This window comes from Meleagris gallopavo, chromosome 3 (genome assembly GCF_000146605.3).
Source record: "Meleagris gallopavo isolate NT-WF06-2002-E0010 breed Aviagen turkey brand Nicholas breeding stock chromosome 3, Turkey_5.1, whole genome shotgun sequence".
Lineage (NCBI taxonomy): Eukaryota > Metazoa > Chordata > Aves > Galliformes > Phasianidae > Meleagris > Meleagris gallopavo.
This window is the reverse complement of record NC_015013.2, coordinates 26319174-26343166: the sequence shown is the minus strand read 5'-3', so window position 1 is coordinate 26343166 and position 23993 is coordinate 26319174. Positions and strand designations below refer to the sequence as shown.

The following is a 23993-nucleotide window of genomic DNA, read 5'->3' as shown; positions in this document are numbered from 1 at the left end:
AAAAACAACAACAAAAAAAAACCTAAGTCCTTCAGAAGATGGAAATGTAAGCGGTGAAAAAATGTAAGCACTGGGAACATGGGGGAATTAAAGGAAATGAATGGTGATGTTGAGGAAGGTAATTTCTTTTTTTTTTTAACCCATATGGATCAGCTGTATTGTGCCATGCTCCCAAGCCCATTTGCACCACAAAGCACTGAATGGAATAATACAAATATTTTACCAGAAATAAATCCAAAATTGCAAAAATCTCTCCCATTCCTCAGGTGACACATGAGAATTTTTCCAAAAAAGTTTTATTTTCGATCAAATAAGGAAAAAACTAATGTATTTCAAGCAAGTTAACAGCAGATGGCTCAGGACATATGAAAAAGCACAGGATGGGATGAAGAAAATCAAGTACGAAGTCACTGATTTGAAACCAGTCCAGGAATATCACTACATAGTGGCCAGCTCATTTGGTCTTCCATTTACATGCTGGACTTGACAAGTCTTCCTGACAGAACACTACTGCAAGAAAATGAAACTCCAACCAGATTCAAGCAGTTTGAACTTTCTCAACAATGATCCAAAGAATTTCCATCCAGCACTAAAAATTACAGATATTTTCCCAAGTCAGTCTCAGTATATTAGAAGTTTTCTTTGCTTACAGTTTGGTCATTTGGTGAAATTAATGAAAACAGAAACACAAAGAGGCTTAGAAGTGTTAAAAATATCAACTTGTCCCTTTCTGAGGAATACTGTCCCCTAAAATAGACATTGAACAACCAGAGTAAATCCTGTGCAGTAACTCTTTACTTACCTAACTGATCTCCTGTGAAGCCTGCTTCCTCATCTGTGAACTGAGCTACTTCACACATCCATTGGACAAAAGTTGTTAAATACTTCCAGTATGGGTTTATTTCAAAAGTAAAAAAAAATTCTTCAAGGGTAATATTAATCCTGAAATGACACAGAGAACCAGGTTGGTATGGTTAATCCAATGATTAATCCAGTGATTAAGTTACAAAGAAAATTAGCTTGTGAATATGTGCAATTTCTCTGCAAACCTTTATCTAAATATATTACTATGTAATGCACATGGGCAGTGCTGTTGACTTCAGAAAATAATTGAAGCAAATAGGCCAATGTCTATGCCACATTCCTTTTCCTATTTCTTTACTGAAGCAGCATAGTTATAACACCACTCTAAACACAACTTTACCACTACACAGTGGTTTTTGAGCAGAAAGAAATTCTAAAATGCCTTTTATGAGACATCAACAAGCTTCTCTTATTCAAAAGTAGCATTTTGAAATTGAAAACAAGAAGTGCTGCTTCTTGTCCTGGGTATGCCTTCGCATTAATCAGCAAACAGAACCCCACATAACAATAGCAATGCTTTTCTTGCTCTTCAGTGTTACTTAAATACAAACTTCTGCTCCAGGACCCTCCTAGCTCTTTTAGTACTTTCGATGCTCATAAAATAAAACGTAAAAGTACTAGTCTTACTGGCAATTTCAAACATACTTAGAAACACAGGAGGAAATCAACCATCATCCAACAGCAAAAGGAACAAAAAGTAATATAAATTTTCTACAGTCTATGATGTTATTAATATTTGTGGATTTAATCTCTGCTGCCAATTCAGTTCATGGAATTTCTGACAGATCCTTGAATCACAGAATCACAGAACTATAGGGGTTGGAAGGGACCTCCGGAGATCATCGAGTCCAACCCCCCTGCCAAAGCAGGTTCCCTACACCAGGTCGCACAAGTAGGTGTCCAGGCGGGTCTTGAATATCTCCAGAGAAAGAGACTCCACAACCCTCCTGGGCAGCCTGTTCCAATGCTCCGTCACCCTCACCACAAAGAAGTTCTTGTGCACATTTGTGTGGAACTTCCTATGCTGCAGTTTCTGGCCGAATGCTTAAGACTTAATGGCATCATTGCTTATGTAGTAAATTCCTCCATTAAATTTCTCACACGCATCAGTAGTCCAGGCAAATTTGCAAGAAGACAACTAAATTTGTGACCTTGGACATCTTACCACAGTAAACATAACTCCACATTAATGGCATGATGCTCGTGTTTTGCATAGCTAAACAATAATAATAATGTCCTATTTTATTTTAAAGCAATTTATTGATATAGAGATTCATTTATAATAAACAGAGGCTTAATCCTATTATCTATTCATTTACTCATTATAATACCTTATTCTTTGCTGGCATCAGTACCTTTATATACATCTGAGAGATACATACAGTGAGAAGAGAAGCTGTTCCTCACACGAGCTGAAATGGACATCCTCCTCTGCACTCAGCAATGGATCAGTTTCACAGTAATAAGCATAATTTTCAGCTAACTCTTCTTCTATTTCTTGCCATCCCAAATAATCATCCACTATTGAATCTGGCAGGTTCTGTTGTCCCTGAGTTACTTTCTGCAGAAGCAGGACCTTTCATGGTAAACAGAGCAATAGTGTGAAACCAGGAAAAGGCAAACTCCCCTGAGAGTTTGGTCCTGATTTTTGCAACAGTGTTCTTGAAATCCAACACAAAACACAATTAATGTGCAGGGTTTCAAGTCTTCTTTTTCTGGAAACCACAGCTACATACTTATCTAAAGCATCACATTCACCCTACAGGACCACAAGTACTTTTCCCTCAGGCACATTCTAAACAGTTTAAGTAATCAGTTACACTCACTCATCATTAACAGCAAACACTAAGCAGCAAGATATAACCCTTGTTAATTTATGTCATTTTGTAATCCCAATATAAATAAGGCACTGCAAGCAGAATTTAAACAAGAATTCAGAAATACTTACAGCTTCCCTTAGTGACTGGAGCTGGTTGCTTTGCTTGAAAGCCACCTCTGAGTCATTGCCAGTGCACATATATATGGCTAAATTATCAGTGGTATCAGAAATCTTTGGATGCCTGAGGGCCTTCCCAAATATTGTAAGCACGTCAGCACAGACATAGGAAGAGTTGCTCATCAACATCTAAAATGTAGTGAATACACTGCCACTTTAAAAATGCATTAGAGGATAAAGTAACAGATTAATTAACACTCCATTTTAACTTCTCACAGTTGAATATAAAATTTAAAAGACCAAAAGAAGTACAAAGTAAAGTTGGACTAAAATGCTGAAGAATGAGAAGTTAGATACTCTACTTAGCAAGTACTATGCACTCCCCAAATAACCCTGTGCAACCTTATGAGAGCTAATATACTATACAGACATCAAATGACAGCATACCTGTTTTAGCTCCACAAAAAGCTTTTTGATGTCCAGATGAACAGATTCATTTCTTTGGGTAAAGGAAATCATTTTCTCCAGCCTATGTAAAGCTTCTGTAAGACAGTTCCCCATCAGCAAATACAAAAAATATGTAACCTACAGAATGATTCAGAGTAGGAAAGTAAACTATGCATGACCTGGTTTGAAAAACAGAGCAGCTGGGAGACAAAAGTTCCAAGCTTATTAAGATTATGTCCTAGCCCAAAGCACTCAATCATTTTGCACAAAGCAAAAACATAGACACAATCTGCTCTTCTGAGGATCAAAGACCGTTCTCCCCTCCTGCAACCCCTTACTGGAAAAGTTCAAGACACAGCAGGAAGACTAGTACTATTACACCAGCAAAGCATGACCTCTTTCACAGTTATATTACAGTCGTTCTACTGACTTGAGCAAGCTTTCATGATTTTCACGAGTGGAAATTGCGGTCCCATGCAGGCTTCTAATTCTTAATAACGTAAATAAATTTGGATACTTTCCACACGTAATTACTGATTTAGCTAGCAAATTCTTTTGAAAATGCCTAATTCCATAAGCACCCAAGCAAAGCTGTAATCTCACTCAAGTAAAAGACTTGAAAGAAATCCCAGAAATGTTAGGAGGTCATTTTAGGGCCTGCCAAAACTAGTAGCCCGATAGTTGCAAGACTGCTACACGCATACAAACACAGCGGATCCCTGCAATAACTGCCTTTGGACAGTGCAAGTAACGAGTAATCACCATGCATCTTTACCGTCAGTGAAGTTTAAATACTGCGATACTACGTTCCTCAGAGCTCCGTCTACCAGACGTAATCTCTTCGCAACAGACCACTGAGGCACAGCCTGCAGCACAGCCTGCATCTTCTTCAGATATAGGATTCTGCAAATAAAAGAAGTGGAGTACAAAACTATGGTGTGCCATAAGTAAAAAGGTAAAAGTTGCTGGAAAATTGTTATTTATTACTGTGTAGACCCTCTATCGTCTGTATCTTCTTATAAAGCAGCAGTATAGCAGTTTCCATGTATAAAAACAAACTAAATTCCAAGACATTTGCTGACTATTGAACAATTTGACTGCAATTCTCTCTGAACACTAGAATATGGATTTTATAAAAGCCTTGGCATACTAAGAAAGGAGCAAAATACCAAAGAACCCTACTGACTTGCAGCAGCCACTGATCATTCTCCCAAGTGAGGAGTGCAGCTAGTTTTAATGAACAAGTCTACTTTTCTCAGACTAATTTCCCTAAAGGATGAAAATTTTAATGCAAGAAAAGATTTACACGCAATCATCTCCTTTCCTTCTTTTCACAGCAAAACATGGAAAAGTTTTCCACAAAAAGAGTTCCTTTTCCATCAAGTCACTTACTGAAATTAAAGAAAAAGAGGCACTGGCCGCTATTCCATTAGAGACTGGTTATAAAATCTTGTGCTTAAATCTCATATTTATTTACATGCTTAGGAAAGATGCTGTTCTACTTTTCTGCTTAGATATTTTTGAAAATGGAAAAAGGACTATGCCCAATTTATAAGAGAATTAAACCAGCAATAAATCCACAGAATCAAAAGTTGTGTGATTGCCTCCTACTTGTGGGTGTACTGTACAGAAGCTCTTTATATCTTTCATATTTATCCTCAAACATGTAGTATTACATTATAATTCTGTTCTCCATAGTAGGCTTCTGTTCAAGATCTCCTTTGAAAACTAACACAAGTACAATCCCTACAACAAAAATCCAATACAATTCTGATGCACCGGACTTGTTACGTGTGAGCAGATCCATCTATGGCAGACTTGCATGAGAAACATATCTGAGTCACAGCAATTATTTGTGGGAATTAGACACTGTAAAACAAAGTAAAGCATTCAGACTCTAATTCATCATGCTGCTTGTTTCTATGAGTTTGGATAATGTACTCAGGTCTTCTACTAAACATTTAAAGTAGGAATACTCTGAATAACAGATCAAATTTCTTTTTCAAGACACATATGCATTAAAGCAATTATCTGACTGCATATGAGGTTTTGAATTACAGAATGAGAAATAAAATCATGAAGTCAGAAGTCAGAAAGAGATTAAATGTGATGTGAAAATAAATATTAAATTTAATCTGAACTTTGTAACACAAATTACAGAAAGGTAACTATAACTCACAGATAATGAGGTGCAGTATATTCTTCTGAAAAATAAGCTTGTGATTTCTTATCCCATTGCTGGATCAGGGTACTTATTTCTGAGATAATTTTCCTGGCCTCTTTTTCTTCTTGCAGCTGCGACATTAAATCAGACATGATTCTTTCAAGTTCTGAAAGAAGATTCTGAGAGTGGCTGCTACTGAACCACTGCTCGAATACCTAACAGATTGAAGGCAAACCAGAACACACACAGTTAGAAAATCAAAGCTTACTTATTTAGACAATACACAGACTTTGCATGCTTTTTGTTGGGTTTTTGTTGTGTGCCTTTGTTTCTTCAATAAAGGGGGAAGCCCCATCATTTTGAGTGTCCCACTACACAAACAAATGGAAAAGAAACTTCCATGCTCCCATTGTGTAGCTAGAAGGCAGCCCATCAAGGCCTAGCAAAGCCCTTAGGCTGCCCTCATATTCTGCATCATTATCCTTCCTAACTGCCCAATGGTTATAACAGAATTTTGCTGTAAGATACAACCAGCTCAGCAAGGGAATTCCTAGAGGCCAACAGCTGACAGTACTTCCTTATGATAGCAACATGACCTTGCAAACAGCTATAAACCATGTCTGAAATTATTACCAGATGGCTAAAATAGTCATTAGTCTTGGCAACCACGTTAAGTGATGATTTTGAGTCATCACAGACCAGTACAACTTTTATCAAGGGAGAAAATGAAGGCTACATTTTTAAAGAAATTCCAGCTCTACAAGCTTCCTGTTGATAATATTGCAAAAATTGCAAGAGAGCAGCTTAATATACAGATAACATTTTAAAAAATATTTTAAAATGAAAGAACAGTAGTGTTTTCCTTAAGGAGCATCTGTCACCATAGAGACCACATGCCCTGCTGTTTTACCAGAGCAGAATTTGAAGATGCTATCCTGGAGATTTACTCTTATTTGCACCTCAACACACTAGAGTCACTATTGCCTGAGATAGTGGAGGTAAATTAAAAATTAATACTATATTCTACTTTCAGTTTTGCCCAAATACAGGCTCAGGTGAGACAGTAAATTGGTTTTCCTTCTGTCAGAACTCCACAGCAGCATATGTTTCACTATACTCCCTATTCAATCTCCATCCTGCATTTGAGCTAATGAGAAAATCGGATTAAATTAACACATAGTAACAGATTATACTTCTACTGTAACAGTTATTTATAAGAATTATTACTTTCTGTAATTAGTAAAATGAAAAAAGAGTTCATAGCAACAATATTTAATAACTAACTCAGATCCTTTAATAGAATCACTGTTGACAGCCTACATGCAAAAATTAATAGATTAAATTCCTGAAGTCTACCTGTGCATAGAGTCTGAGCTTGCTGACAGCATGGATGAGATACAGTTTGGCCTCTTGCCATGTGGAAATACAGCTTTCTTCATTATTCTCTTTGTTTGCTTCATATCCTGGTACACTGGACAGAGCAGAGCACACAAACTGCTCCACTGTTTCTTCTGTGGGAATCTGGCAGGGACACAAGAAAAGGATGAGTATGTCAGAGAGCTACCGAGTGTTACCTTTGCTATCAATTTACTTTTCTAATGAAAAGGAACATCAAAGCTCATTTAATTCAGCTTAGTGTTCCTGGGTACCCCAAATGCAGAGCCCTGTGCAAAATAACCACAGCCTCATTACGGTTCCCGTGCACCAAGCAGAATAACAAGACTTGTGTACAAGGAATTTTCATCCTGTACCTACACCAGTGTTGCAACTTCAACTCTCGAGTTGTCCGTGAAATAACTTGACAATTACATAGCATACCTACACTATAATTTTGCACTGGAATAATTATATAGGAGCAACTTCACAAATATAAAAATTACTAATGTGTAAAACATTCAGTACACTGACACCATCTCAGTGATTATATACAGCAGACAATTTTTAAATTGAAGTTGGCAGATTTCAGCAATGTGACCAAAGGGACTGACCTTTCTCGTGATAGCCTAACTTCTAAATTCAGTGTTGAAAGATTTATTTTTCTAATCATATAAATTTTATGAATACTTTCTAAAATAATTTAGTACATCTTAAATCTCCCTAATAGTGTCTTTCTGATGTACTTGCCATCCGAACTCTTCCAACTATGACTAGAAGATGTACTGAAAGTTTTGCAGCTGTGTTGACAACAAACCACCTTGGACATTAGATACAGAACTGTAGTGCTTGGATCAGACATTGTCCAGGTACCTTCAGTACCTTCTTCATACATTTTGAGGATCTTCAGTGCCCTAACACAAGCACACAGTATGAAGATATTGGCTTAATCTATAAATCATTAAAATAAGTGAGTAACCTGGGATTACACAGCCTACCATGGATAGCAGGCTGCTGTCAAATATTTGGTTGAGTTGACCACGTTGGCCATGAATGATGTCATTAAAAAGCCATTCAAAGGGAGCTTTGCTTATTTTTGTTTATTCATTAATCTAACTCACCCATTCATGTAAATCACCTGTTTTTATAATAAGCTGCTAGCAAATACAACTTCAGACCACACCTGGTAAAGAGCAAAGAGATTTCTGACAATCACCAGCATGCTCTATTCAAAACTGGACTTTTGTAAAAATTTAACAGATGTTTCAAGTGTTCTGCAGATCAAACAAGAACAACACAGGAGATCATGTTGATCTGGGAGAAACAGAAAAGCCCTCTCTGAGATGAAGTTTTTCCTTCAAAATTTGACACACCACTGAGACACCTCATCAGTCAAGTTTATTCATATCAAGACCACACAGCTGAGAAGAAAAGGTACATCAACAGCCATGATATAGACACAGAAGAGACAGGCATTCTTTGCTTAACAAAGATGAAAAATGCTGGCTGTCAAATTAATCCAGGCAACTTCAAATCTAGGATTTATTTTAGAAGTTAATGGAGTAAGAGTCAAAAGATTCTCTGCAGGATTGGATAATAAGCTCAGGACATCATCATACTCAGTGGTAACTCCAGAAAAGCATAAATTCATTAATATGTATGACTAGATCCATCTGAACATTTGTGTATAAAAATTCTAGCTGATGCAAAAGATATTTATTTTGAAGGGAATTAAGATAGGGTTTTTAGTCTCATAGCTTCTTCACATCTTCACAGTATCACCTACTTCCTCTGTAATTTCAGTAAAAACTTCAATTGTTCCTTATACAGTTTCATTTCTCACAACCTAAAGATTTATTTCAGAACAAGTGATTTGTCAATAAAAGTGATTGTTACCTTGATTGTATCAGAAATAAAGTCATCACTACAACTTTCATAAGGCAACACAATTCAGAGGGACAATTCAAAATTTAACATCATTATTAAAGTCTTTTGATTCAATCATTTGATTCTTTATATGAAAAGCAATCCCTTAGTCATAGATGGCTTCAAGTGATTAGTCATGCTGTTAGCTAACCACGTATAATGTTGCAAATACTTGTTGAATAAAGCTTAAAAAAAAATGGATTCAAATTTAAAGCTTGGCTGGTAGCATTCAACCAAGTTCTTTACCTTCTGGTAGAAGTTATGCTTCTGCCTGTTTTTCAAATACACTATTATAGTTTCTGTAAGGCATGAAAAATGCCTTCAGGAATTGCCACCAGGAAATAAAAACAGAGGAAAGAAAAACATTTAATTTTTCAAGTTATTTACTTTTGTTAATTGTGTTGTATAACTTAGAAGTTTCTTAACACGAAGATCATCAAAACCAAATCTGGATTCAAGTTCCTCTCTGACAGCACGTGGATTCCACAAGATATCCTCTAGAGAAAGATTATACTGAAAACCTGAAGGTAAGAAGATAAACTTCCGTTAACATAATTCATACTTTTTGTTCATGCTGTTTTTTGATAAATCAAGCTTCATGAGGTCCACAGGTGACGTTTCCAGCTTCTGGGGAAAAGAAAAAAAAAAAAAACACAAGCAATTTATCACCAATTTCAATAATTAAAGTCCCAAATTGTATTAGAAGCATGGCAAGGTCAGCTAATCTGATGACATCCACCAGCTCTTGATAGCATCATGAAGATGCACAGTGACTGACAGCAGATACAGCAGTTTGCCATCCTGAACTAGGTGCTCAGATACATGTAACTGTGCAAATGTGTGCTTATGAGCTTAAAATGAAGTACTTCTGATAGAGAGGGCACTAGGAGAACATCAGGCTTTGGGTTTGCTTCTCAAAGAACTCGCTACAAGATATGTATCAATCAGCTCACACAATTGCCATAGCTGAAATGAAAGGAGCAAGTCAAAAATACTTGCCGGGCATACAAACTCTGCTTTAAGAACAAACAATAGCAATGACCTGTGCTCAGACCCAGAGAATTAAAGCCCACCCTCTGCACAAGGGCTCGAGCAAATACCTTTCTACCGCTTCAGTCTTGTTTCTGACAGTGGGAGAGGGATTTAAACCACGTGCAATTATTGGCCTGGATTTCTACGCAGAGCAGACAGTTGCAAACTGGTATCTAGTTGTGCTTCTCCAGACAGTTTACCAATGAAACTTGTTCCTAACATTGTCTGGAAGAGTTGTCCTGGGCCCAGCCTACCTTTTCCAGTTCAACTTAATTCCTGTAATCAGGCAATAGATGAGGAAAATTGAGCCTCTCAGCTAAGATCAGAATTTATGATACCAAAAAATGAAGAAAAAAGTCAAACAGACATAGCATTTAACATGCATGTCCAAAGCAAGAGACTATCCTTCTATGTAATGGAAGAGGTTGCTCTTTGTAACGATTTAGCTTTTCTCCAAAACTCACCACTGAATGATCATTATAAGCATGGTACATTAGGTCATAAAAGTTGCCATGGTTTGATGAAATGCAGTTAATAGGGTCTAGACAACAGATACAGAAATGAGTTAGCACTAGAGCAACATAGTTAAATACTTAGACTTTTCATGTTAGGAGCTTAGCAGCAACTGTCTCAGCAGTATTATATATTCCCAATATGCTTATGAGCTACTTTCAAAAAGAGAAAAAAAAATCTGAAGCAAATTCCTTACCCTCCAAGCTTCTCTCCTGTACTGATGCAGCAGTCAAATTTAGAGTGATTTTCACCACTTCTTGGAAAGTCTGTCCCAGTGGCACCACAGCTAAATCTTTCAATGATACTAAGGTACTGAAAGGTAAATTAAACAAAAAAATCAAGCTCTCCATGCACACAAAACTGAAGGGGTTTGATGAAGCTCAAACAGCTGAAAATTAAAATATATAGCTATTGCTGAAAAAAGTGAACTTCTGTTAAATTATGTTTTTAAAATCAAAATAACACAAGGTGAGATTTTACAGTTAGAGTTTCACCCACTTCCCATTAAGAAAATGAAAGAGGTATATCAATGTTCTCAGGAACGAGAGACAAAAAAGAAGGAAATATGAGTTAAAAATGAGAACCAAAAAAGATTGCTAAAACATCATGGGCATTCTCCCAGTCTTCCCTGCAGCAACACATCAGGATGGATATAGAATGCTTTTATTTCCACTCAATCTGCAGAGAAAAAAAACATTTAAAGCAACAGCACAATATTCTCACAGCAAATTAGAGCAAATTACAGAATACGTTAATAAAAATGTTTCTGTTGAATTTCTTATAACTACCAGTTTCAGTCCCACTGCTGTTAATTTTTATATATAATGTAGCTGTAATTTACTTCTTGAAGTTTATGTTAAACTTTTTAGTTATTTCCTATAATGTATTCCTCTGTTACTTAGCAAATAAAAATCCAGCTTTTTTAGACTGGATCAGCAGCTGCAGAAATGCTTCTTAAAGAAGCGAGAATAAACAGTAACACCAAGTTACCTCAATAAGTGTGAAAAGTGTTGGACCAGAACACATCTCAACCAGATAGTTTACTGTCCCCTCACAGAAAACACAAGACAAGAACAAATATATATTTTTTCTTTTTTTTTTTTCTGTAAGCTCTCAGGTTGGCTTTTAATAGTCTCTTTTTGTCTAATGGGCTACTGTCTGCTAAGTACCCCTGAGAGCATAAGAAAGATGGTATAGGGCAAAGAAACAGGAGAAGTTGTAAATTTAGAATCCTCTCTGCTAACTAAATTCTGCCTGAATCAGGACCTCTGTCTAGAAATGTAAGTTAGAAATACGAGGATAGTCACAAGGCAAGCATTGTTTTCTGTGGTTTCATTTCTAAATGTTATTATTTATGGAAAATTCTGTCATTCAAGGGCACCAACACTGTAAAAAAAAGCCATAAAATAATAAATGAAAATAAAAAAACATAAGCCAAGTCTCCTGCCATTAATCCCTTGCGGACTGACCCAGCTGGCAGCAAGTACCCACACATCTGCTCATACCCTTCTCCCTGTCTCTAGCTCTGACCTTCCTATGAGTCCAGGGTAGAAGAAAGCACTGCTGAGATTATACTATCAGGTTAGTGGCTTGACCCAGCACTGCAGACAGTGGTTACTGTCATCTTTGGCCATTGCTGCTGAAGAAGATGAAAATGATAACCACAAACTTACAGTCAAGTTTCTGTCTTAGGAACACTCAGACTCTGAAGGAGTTCAAAACCTTTCAGAAAAAGTCTTCTGCTTTGGGGGTATTGACCTGAGCCCAGCTATACAGCTTGTCCAGATTCCTTTGAAGGGTCTTCTTACCTCCAGGCAGCTTGACACTTCCTACCAATTTGGTGTCATCTGCCAACTTACTGAAGGTGCACTCAGTGACCTTATCCCAGTCATCAATACAGACAACGAACAGAGCAGGCCCCAGTACTGACCCCTGGGTAACACCACACATGACCAGTTGCCAGCAAGATGCAATTCCAATTTATCACCACTGTCTGAGCCCAGACATCCAGCCAGTTCTTTCTCCTTTACTCCCCAGTTTCAAAAATACCTTATGCTATTATATCCTTCAAGCCTTTTTTAATGATAAAAAGACAGTGAGATGTTAGAGGATAAGGAGCAACAGTTGGCGTTCAAAGTCCTTAGGCCTCTGCTGCCCAAGGAATAAGGCTGGTGAAGTTTGTGCCCAATCTTGCACAGGCAGACAGGTTTGGTGGCCTCCCAAAGCCTTACAAGTCTGTTCACTGAATTCAGTGACAATTTCTTATCACCTATTACAATTACCTACTCTGGCAAACATATTTCTGACTTCAAGGTTTCCTTATTTCAATGAAAATTCCTGTAGCTCCTTTTTGTATTCCACTCTTTTGATAGCATAGGTCTCTCTCTGAATCCAACTGCCCGTTACCTCAGGTAGAAACTATCACATCCAGAATACAGTCCTTTGGGTTTTTTCTTACCGCTTCTTTTCTTGCAATACAAACAATAGTCTTGAGAAATGCAATGGAGTCATTTTTCTGATATTGTTCCAAATGTTAAATATGTATTAAGCTGATTTCAATCCAAATTGTTGTTTTCTTGCATTCATATGTAAATTATATTTTGGAGAATCACGAAGCACATGACAAAGTTTAAATCCATTTCTAACATAAACCTACTTTTTTCCTAGAGAATTACCACTGAGCTGGACAGATTTAAAAAACAGTTATGAAGTACTCAGAATGGGTGAAAGCACCCACAGTGTCTCTACAAAAGCAACACACGATCAAGAGAAAACTTCACCTTCCTTGCACTTTAAGAATACTGATTAAGTAGCCTGTGAAAAGAACAGGAATTTCAGGTAAAAATATTAAGAGAGTATTTATAAGTACTTACTTTTTAACAACTTCCAGAAACTGTTCTATGGCAGCTAATCCATCCTCTGTATATAAGTTCTTTGATTCAAGGCGAGGGAGAGAATGTAAAAGGTTCCAGAAAGATGGCTGTTTGTACAGGTTTTCTATTTTAGAAATGATTTCTTCTGCTTCATTCAAATCCATCTTCACGTGAGGAAAACACATTTACACGACACTTGCATTAGCAGAGAAAACCAGCAGGCGTCTGCTATTTTCCCAACCCTGTTGAACTTAAAACTATTTCAAATTTTTTTTCAAGTATGAAGTGTACCCTCTAACTTCATTAATTCACAATGTCATTTTGGTGATACTTTGAACTTTTGAGTAGTTATCTTGCACATGACTTTGTCTGCTCTTGTGGTAAATGGAATTGGGAGAAAATCTGAGTAATCTTTCTGCTCAGATGTGCAAGGAGACACATTATACTCCCCTAAAGAGAAGGGTTGCCTATGATATCTCATACACAAAGAGCGCTTTACCCTGGCAATGAACTTTAAGCCTAAAGATAAAGGGCAGCATCCTGCCAGGGACATGCCATTCCTCACCTCACAGCTCCTCCCAGGGAGCTGGGATAGGTGTCAAATACTGGTTGGTGAAAATGGCTTTTGAAAGATTAACATACTGGGGTAAAAGAACACAAAGCACATCTTTTGTAGGACTAAACCTTCAGATGGATTTATCATAGTTGTTCATTATCCAGCCCCTATTTATCTAGTTTAATGTTTCAGTTGAGCTCTTTTGGATAATAGTAAAGTGAGAGACATTCTACTAAAAGATGCTTGCATATGCAAGCCATTAACAATGATACACTTCTTTCAGATTATCCCCCTCTAGTCTATCCTTATGAGGTCTCCTCTGGAGTACTGTGCCCAAAGCCTGGGGCCCCCAGCACATAAAGGATGTGGAGCTGTTGGAGAGAGTCCAGACAAAGGACACGAGGATCAGAGGGCTGGAACACCTTTCCTATGAAGAAAGGTTGAGGAAAGTGGGCATATTCAGCTTTGAGAAGAGAATACTCCAGGAAGAGTTCATTATAACCTTCCAGTATTCGAAGGGAACTTACAGGCAAGAGTGGGACCAACTTTTTACATGGTCTGATAGTGATAGGACAAGGAAAATGGCTTTAAACTAAGAGAGGGGAGATTTGGATTAGGTTTTAGGAAGCAATTTTTTACTCAGAAGGTGATGAGGCACTGGCACAACTGCCCAGAGAAGCTGTGGTGCCCCATCCCTGGAGGTGTTCAAGGCCAAATTGTTCCTGTCCCTGCGCAGCCTAAGCTGGTGGAGGGAGCCCTGCCCACAGCAGGGGAACTGGAACAAAGTGATCTTTAAGATCCATTCCAAGTCAAAACATTCTATTATTCTATGATATGATTAAAGTTACATCCAATCAAGTAGCTTTTGAGCAATTGATAAATATTACTATGAAAATGCTATTTAATTTCTAGTTATGAATAAGAAATGTAGGTCTCATGAAGTTGCAAGCTGTAATAAATTAACTATGGAGAAAAATAATTTTACAATATTTTGAAGTGAAACCAGTGTTCTGTGAAAGGTACAAAATTGACAGCAATCGAAATCCATGCCTGCTAAGTCTTCCTTGTTCTGTTGAGATTGCAAAAGTGGAAAGACTGTACAGAGCCCAAATTCACTTCACATACAAATGAGTTCCAGAAGGAATTATGCTACATCTTACAATCCTGCCTTCCTTTATTCCCACTTTAGTCTTCATGTCGTATCTATTACATCATAAATCTGAATTCAAAGTAATCTCCAAGAGACCAATTTTCTCAATCTCACTATATTCCTTTTCTAAGGTGTTAGGGGTTTTTGTTTTGTTTTTAAATAATGAGCACACTTTAAGAGTTGCTTCTGAGATGTTTTGTAATATGATTGATTTTATAGAACTACTCAAAGTTTGGCAGACAGAGTTTTAAATTGCTCCAAATAAATATCTACCCTTCAAAAGTTGTGGATTTTGGTTACTAACAACCTAGAGTTGTTTAAATCAGTGCACAAGAAACCACTGAAGCATCCAAGATATTATTTCCTGCAGCAATATAACAATTTTTTTTAAAGGCAGTTTACTAAAATCTGACAGGATAGAAATTTAACAGTTACAATAAAGACGCTTAGAAAAACAGAACTATTTAGGAATAAAATGCAAAAGTACTTACAGTAAGAAAAGTGGTGCCGTTATGAAGCCCTGTAAAATCAGATATTTTTCCTTTACAAAGAGGCATTATTAACTTCGGAAGATCCATTTTATAAGTAATAGCAAATAGTAAACAAAGCTTACTTCTAAAGGAGAAAACAGGTGTGAAACAAGTAATACTGTAGAAAGTTAGCAAGCCACCAATTTTCTATGCTTTCCAGTATTTTTACAATTATTACAGAAACAAAAGAAATGCATTACCATTCACTTTTCAGTAAGACAAAATCATCACATGAACTACTAAATGAGTGTATTAGCCCCCACAGAGCCAAGTATGAAATCAACTGCTTCACCTTAATCTTTCTGCTCAAAATCTCAGCCACCTGCTACACAGCAAGACTGAGCAGTATGAGTGGGAGCAGAGTGGGGAAAGTCAGAACATGGTATTTCCAATTTCACTCTTTTAGTTCAAAACTGATTTGTTCACCTAAGGATCACAAGGTGTGAGGGAATGAGTTTCCTATCCTTCTGCTCTCTACTAAAACAGATATAACTGGGAAGACAGACTAGGCTGTTATTCAAACCAACAGATCTTTCTTGCTAAACCCTGATAGTTACTCTTGAATGCATGCCAGACTGAGTAACCATATACTCCAGTTAATAATGATTATCTTTAAATCTTCACCACAAAATATTTTCTTAACAATCAAGTAGTAAAACAAGAGTACAGTTTCAGTAAGCTGAGATTTTAGAATAGCCACAGTAATAATAATCACTAAAGTGGCTTTTATTTTTGTATTAGCTAAATTTGACTTTGCTAATTTTATTTAAAATAGAAGTATTCCTTTGTCTGATGGATATTACTACCTTATAAACAAAGCAATTCATTATTAGAAAGATCACAGCTTACCTGAGAACTTTGAGCTTTCTTCCCACAGTTTTTCTAAAGCCATGGTTTTCTCTGTGGTCTCAGTAAATCCCTTTACAAGTTCTTGTATCTCTTTCATAAAGGCTAAGTCAGGTCCTGTGAAACTTTCTGAACCACTTTCAATACCTGAAGTACTTTTCCATAGAAAACAAGAGGACAAGATAGGTAATTACAACCTGGAAGCTAGTCATTGAGAAAAATGTTGCCTTATAGCAGCATTCTAATTGTTTGTTTTGTTTTTAGAGCTATTATACACTTAGCTGTTTTTTATTTTGTTCAATTCATTAGTGTGCAAGTTGCACAGCTGAGTCAAAACCTCAGGAAAGAGAGCACTGTAAATTTGCTGAGCTGAAGCAGCTCACCTACTCAAGTAATACAAATCTGACAGCAGATGGACACATACAATTAACTCTTTAACATTTCCAAATGCATTCAAATTTGTTCCCTGGTGCATGAAGATTCCAGTTGATGATGATTCTTTCACAGCCTGTACCCTGAGGTTCACATGTTCCAATTGCATGTAAGCCAACACACTGCAACCAATGTCCAGCTCAGGGGAGACATCACCAGACAGAATGGGGATAAGGCCCTGACAAAATTGGTGCTTCCCTTTTAGTTTACTAGGCAAAAGAACTGTCATAACAATTACATCATGTTAACAATAAAAGCAACACCACCAACACCTGCACACTGATTCCAAGTGACACGTTCCTCAAGGTACCTTTCTAATTGAAAAGTGACAAGAATTGTGTCACTGGCTAAATATCTTTCCTTATGCTGTCTTACAATCTGACAAGGTGTCTGGTAAGAAAACCTATACCACTTGTACATGAGATTTTTTTTTTTTCCAGATACATGCAATAGCTTACAAAAACATCAAAAAAATTCTTAAAAAGATATTGTCAGTACCGGCTTTCCTTCGATTTTAATTTAAGCTAAACCCCCTCCAATGCTACCATCTAGTGGCTTTTCATTAACACAACAGTTCTAGAACAATAATTCTTCCACTGCGAAATAAGAAGTTCAACAATCTTTTACACACCTCTACAGGCCAGCATTACTTAGACTATCCCAAGGCACCATAAGCAATGGAACAGTTATTTTTAACATGTTGCCAGGCAGTTTAATTTATGTTAGAGAAAGTTCAAATGAGGTAAGTGTGAAGTCATGTAGCAAAAACATTGCAAATTTTCATTAGAAGAATAATTAACTGGTGCATAAGCACTACTAAATAGTAGAATATATATATAAATAGTCATATTCCTTTCTTGTCAGACTTGAACATGAATGTTAGTTTTCAGCACGATTGCTATCAACTGGTAAAGAAAGATCTAACAAGATAAAGATTCACAAACTAATACAGTTGATTCAGTTTTTCCTGTCTTATTTCTTCCAGTTGATTCCTACAAACATCACCATGAACATCACAGAGCAGAACTTCACTGCAGCAAGTCTCATGAACAAGCATCCCAAAAGGAACACATCCTGGTTAGACAAACAGTTCCTTCACAATTATTGTCAATTCTCTAGGTGCAAAATTTTCCAGTCAGCATTTTTTGACGTCATACAAACTTTCAGCAGTGGTGGTATCTCAACTCATATAAGGCCACAGAAATCTTAAGGGTACTTCAGCTAGAGAGGAAAAGAAAATGCATGAAAGAAGTCATGGCAAAATCCTAAGTTTGACTTAAGATGTATACAAGGACATTGAAAGTGAAATTCAGTGTTGAAACTCAAGGAACCAAATCACAAAGTTTGGGTTATTTTTAAACTGAATTACTATGAAGAGAATGTACATAGCCTACATACATAGCCAGAGCACTGAGCTCCTGATTCTGCTAGAAGAAGGAAATTAGTAAGGAACCAAAGTCCCAAGAGATACATAACTTGAGATCATTCACACATACATGGGGGTGTTTACGTGCTTTTAAAAATTGAAAATAATTTGATTCTTCATCAGGCTGTAGTTAAGAATAAACATTAAGCACTGTCAGAACTACTTAATTAGAATAATTTTTATTTCATCTATGATCCTTAGTTGAATCCATATTACTGCTTTTTTCCCAATTACTTAAATAAGACACTAAGAGTCATAAAATAAAAACAAGAATGCACATAACTGGATCAGATACGTTCAAAAGTTCTGCTAAATTGCAGCCACCAAATAGCACGCAGATGAAAAAGCACCTTTCTCTTGCACTCCCTCCATGATCTTTATTTGTTCAGAGTTTTCTGCAACTTTAGATTACGGGTTGATGAGAAAATTTAAGCTTAGAACTACCAACAAGTTCTTTATTGTTTCAGAGCAGCTTATTTTGATCCCAACTTAGCTGCCAGCCAAGAGGATTTTATAAGAAATCTTTCACCAACTTCAAACTTTCACAGATCATCCCAGTATCAGAATCAAGTCTACCCCTGGGCCTTATTAGATTTAGTTTCAAGTTATTGAAAGTTTAGCAATATTTGTTTTGGAAATTATCAGGTTTATGCTACCGACTACAGCTGTTTAAACACTACATGCAAGGAGGTTGGAACTGGTATCTCCAGAGGTCCCTTCCAACCCCTACAATTCTGTAATTCTGTGAATTTAAATAAATTCGTCAACTTTCTTAGAAATAACATTCTTGAGTCTTACTTTTTAATTATCTTAAGTATTCCAAGTACAGGAAAATCTAAACTTATTTTCTTTGTGGCATTGAAAAGTCTAACAAACATAGACCCAGGAGTCTGAGTTGGGATTTGACCTTGCAACTCATCCTGCAAGATCTGCAACGGAATTAAAAGCATCGGGAATATATTATGTCTACATGCACACGCATACTTATTTTTGCATGGGAGTGTAAGACTATCGAAGGACACTGTGCTGGATGGTTTTTACATGATTTGCATGGTCTCAGTTTTACTCTGTGCTCCAGTAAGATAGGCTGGAGTGTGGAAAACATGGGAAAGAGAAGGGAAAAACATCTGTTGCTTTGGGAGCTCCTACATATACTCAAATGCTACGAAGGTCTGAGATATTGCCATGTTTGATAGACTAGGGAATCACATCAAATTGCAATTGCTGCAAGCAAGAACCTGTTGTAGTGATTGAAGAAAGGAGTAAGGAACAAAACTTTTGGCCAGTTTGGGTCAGCTGTCCTGGCTGTGTTCCTCCCCAGTTCCTTGTGCCCATCCAGCCTCCAAACTGGCACGGCAGCACGAGGAACAGAAAAGTCCTTGACCCTGTGTAAGCACTGTTCTGCAACAACTAAGAACAATAACATTATCACCACTATTAACAAGTTTAAAAAAAAAAAAGAAAAAAAAGAAAAAGCACAGCATCATATGACCCTCTATGAAGAAAATTAACCCTATCCCAGCCAAAACCATGACAAAGGCAGGGGCAGATATTGCTGAAAAGAGACTGAGTTAATCCTAGCCTTCACCTGACTCATCTGCTCACCAAAAGTCTGTTGATGGAGTCTGCTAGCCTGAACAGCTATTTGGGTGTTTATGGCTTTCATAATGGAGGTTCCAATAGAAGTCACAGGATTTTTTTTAATTTTTTTTTTTTTTCCAAAAAACAGCTATATTTTAAACTGTCAGCATCAATGCAGTATGCATTGAGAAATGTGTCACATGTCCGTGCAAACTATACAGTCCTTGATTTACCTTTAATAGACACAACATTGTTCATGAAAAGCATTTCTGAGAAGAGCTATAAAGAACCAGCTATGGTTTGACATAAATCCTCAAAGGGAAGATATTTGATATTGCTATTCCTATGTCACCCCTTCTCTCAACACAGAGACATTGTAGAGTTCAGTTGTATTTGGCTGACCAAGCTGACAAGCAGGATTCCTAAGGCTGCTGGCAGACAACATAAGGCAAAGCAACATTTAGGCTGATTTAATTTATGCTGATGAAACTACTGTAATAGATTGACCTCAGGATGAACCTTATGTTACCTTTTACCCTTTTCCTGACAGCGTAGCCTTCTGAGGATAGAAATATACATATATAGAAGAATTTATTTTTCAACTTTAAAAAAAAAACTGACTAATTTCCATCATTCTTAAGTAGGTCTAAGACTGCCTCCAGGAAATTTCTTCCAGATTTTCTTTTGAGCTGAAATATAATTTGGGCAGTTCAGTCAAAGTAGTGTAAATAATCATGCAAGGCAGTTGATATAATTCATTGGGCCTAGGGGCTTGACACACTTAAAATAGCAACTGGAGTGGTGATGTAAATAAAAACTATCCATTTAGGGTTGGTTGTTTTTTTTTTTTTAAAGACTAAGAGCTATTTTGACGCCATAGCATCACTACTCTACTACTAATATCACTACTGCAAGTAACAAGCTTCACACAGAGTTTTGCAAGACCACAGCAACGAGGTTTGTTACCTTCTCTTTGTCTAAATCTGAAATGTGCCTGCAATTTTGTTTTTTTTTCCTGGGCAAATGGTTAAGGTTTTTTATTTTACTTTCACACATCACTGTATAATACTACTATAGTTTTACACCCATAGGCTTAAAATATGACCATTCAAAACAGAATAAGATATTTATGACCAACACAGGACAATATCATGACAATATCAAGAAAAAATAACATGTAGGCCTTCCTACAGTCTACTTTTTCACATTCTTTTATTTACAGAGGTTCTGCTACTCCTTTTTGGCTCTTTGTAGATCTTTCTTAAGAGCTGTCTTTGTTTTGCTTTTCTACATGTATACTTCCCACCATATACGATCTCGAAGTATAAATCCATGTATGGTTTATTTTTTGTTGGCCAGAACAATATTGCTTACAGAACAATAGTCTTTCCTGCGAATCATAGAAGTATGCTCTCATGTACAACAGTGAAGTGCAAGTATAGCACAAAATTTGTCCATGAAGGGCAATGAAAATTAGAAAGAGACATAAAATAAAGCCTTATGACTTCTGCACTCATAATGATACTAAAAAATTTCATGTGGCTACAAAATTCCTGTTCTCCCTATCTACAAGACAAAAATATTTGCTGTAAAAAGATCTACTGTGACTCTTATAGCACTGAGTAGACTTGTATATCTTACCGTAGGCGCTTGTATTTCTGTGTTGAGTAACTGGTATTCCTGCATCTTGAGCCAACATTACAGAAAAGAGACCGCACGAAAGGATAAAGGCCCTGACTTGGCAAATCCCGAGCTTCTAAATAACCTAAAAATCAAGCAGCAACACAATTAAAACCAGCAATGCTGCAGTTATAAAGCTCGTACGATAACATTATGCACCCTTCTCCTAGAAAGCTGCTCTGTCACCTGCGAACGATGATGTTGTATTAGTATCAAGTGTTCCACCTTAGCACAACTAATTCACCACAGGTGAATCCCACATCAGACTATGTCAAGATAACAGTAGAGAGCACTTTCTCACTCTCATGGCAGTAATGCAATTGCTACACCAAAACCTTGCTAGCCAGTCAGTCCAAAATGACTTGCGAGCTAGATCAGAACATATAATTCCTCATTAAGTACTATTTCCTCTTTTTCTTCGAGGCTCTCATGAGATGAAGGAACTAATGTTATTATATCTGAATTTATATTCAAGATTGACTAAAATGAAGTTTCTTCATATTCTGAGAATTTGAACCTCAAAGTGACAGGTTTTTTTGTTGTTGTTATTTTGTTTTGTTTTTTTTTCAACATAAGGGATAGCTATAGGGTTCCTATTTAACTTAATCTCTCAATTTAAAATAGCTAAAATTAAAAGCATCATTGAAAGATCATTTTGCCTTCCTCAACATAACTTTTTTTTGGCAACCATTATATCAAATTTAGGAGTAAATATCTAAAACTAGTCTGACAAATGGTACCTTAAACTCTGTATTTTTTCCCCCCATCTAAAAATGACTTGCTCAGGGCCAGGGCCACAGCTGGATAAGACCTAATCATTCCCTAGGTTTCTATCTCTTGTCTTCACTACACTCCTGGTTTATCTTCAATATTTCCTGAACGCTTCTTAAAAGAGAGACCAGAAGAAAAACAGCACAAGTGAAACAAAACATACAGTTTTCCTTGTGTTTCGGGGGCTCTTGGAAGCGAATTGCAGCCAAAATCAGGAAGAGCATGCATGGCCAGAGTATTTCAGAGAGGAACAAGACCTGAAAAGGGAAATGAAAACAGTATCAGTGCTACAGAAAAAAAAAAAGAAAAAAAAAGAAAAGAAAAGAATTTGGTAGCAAATAACTTAACTCTGAATACCTTTTGATCAAAAAAATCTCATCTACAAATGCTTACAGCAAAATAAAATAACAACAAAATAGCAATTTACAGTTTATTTCAAAATCCTTATAATTTTACCAAATACATACAAATGCAGTTTTCAGCTCTTCTGCTGATAACGTTCTTAGTAATACCCTCTGATCAATATAAAATAAGCCTGACACAACAGAATTATGCTTTCCTACAGCTGATCCTCTTGAGAACCCAGTGTTGCACTGCATCTTGATGAAGTTCCTCATGCTCCCCCGTTGCCTGCTGTCCTGAACTGTGACTGGCACATTCCCTCATCCTCCTCAAGCTCCTCAACTGATGCACTGCATCCTTGCTTTCACCTGCAGTCATCAATCCTGCCTTCATTACCCCAGCAGTAAGGTACTCTGCAGCCTAGCTAGCAGGCCTTGTGGCCACCTCACATTTTCCCACCTTCCCATTCCCAGGGCCACAATGGAAACACATCCAAGCTGGTGCAGTGTGAGACATATAGAAATCAAGCACATTTCATATGAGCAAAAAGCATCTGCTTCCACCTCCAGGGAGAGGATGCAGCTCTCGCCAGAAAGATTCCATGAATGAAAAGAAGCAAACAAATATCCCACAGGTGCCTCAGTTTTCAGCTGAAAAAGGAAAAAAAAAAAAGACAAAACCTGATCTTTGGCAAAATTTCAAAAAGAAATCACTGCTATGAGGGCAGTAAATGTGGGAACAATAAGAGAGTAAGGGAAGTGTGAAGACCAACCTTGGTAACAAGAATGCAGTAGAAAAGACACATTAAATATCTCCCATCAGAGATACTAAAAGAGGCTTTTAGCTTCTCTGAAAATTATTGAGTATTTTTACTTCAAAATATAGCTTAGTTGTTGATCAAAATTCCACTGAGAAAGCAATTTCTAAGCTTAGGTGCATTACAAAAACAGCTAGGAAAAGTAACATAAGAATAAAACCCAGAAGCAGAGTCAGACCTGTGAAAAAGGCCAGCTAGACCCACTTAAAATCAAGTAGGAGCAAGCCAAAGAACACCAGGCCAGGTGCTTTTACATTTTTGGGCAATAACTTGGCTGGACAAGAAGCCATCCCTCAGGGTACCATGAGGTGAACAGGACAAGCCTAACCACAACCAGCTTCAACTAGAAGTTCAGATCATAGCGATGAAGCAGATCAGAAAGAAGTCAGAAATTGAACTTGCAGATTAATGTCAAGTTCAATGAGAGTAACCAGAATAAATCGCTATCCTATGCTACCTAGACAAAACCATGACCAGGCACAATGGAGCCAGACTGAGCTAAATAGATAGGGCTGGGAGAGTGGCTGGAGGTCACAGGTGAGGCTGTTTAGGCTGATTAAGACCTATCTTTGCTCCTAGAGTCCTTGATTCCTGTGTGTTTGACTAGAAACTTTTGGTGCATTTAGGTATTTATAACATCCTTTAAATAGGGCAGAGGTTTTTTCTTTCATCATCTTTCTTTGCTTTCACTTATCATTTTGTAAGCAGTAGCAGTTATGTGTAATTGTGAATT

General features: G+C 37.0%; 1 protein-coding gene across 1 annotated transcript in view; it reads right to left on the bottom strand.

The window, feature by feature from the left end:
* The window catches only part of ABCA13 (ATP binding cassette subfamily A member 13), a 170318-nt gene extending 146549 nt beyond the window's left edge, over positions 1-23769 (bottom strand). Inside the window, 14 exon segments of the mRNA XM_031552699.1 lie at positions 2247-2440; positions 2813-2989; positions 3248-3342; positions 4023-4150; positions 5427-5626; positions 6768-6932; positions 9099-9232; positions 10453-10568; positions 13130-13293; positions 15327-15355; positions 16215-16366; positions 21292-21415; positions 22265-22358; positions 23216-23769. Coding sequence (XP_031408559.1) covers positions 2247-2440; positions 2813-2989; positions 3248-3342; positions 4023-4150; positions 5427-5626; positions 6768-6932; positions 9099-9232; positions 10453-10568; positions 13130-13293; positions 15327-15355; positions 16215-16366; positions 21292-21415; positions 22265-22358; positions 23216-23248 — 1805 coding nt within the window. The 5' untranslated portion in view covers positions 23249-23769.
* Positions 23770-23993: the final 224 nt, after the last annotated feature.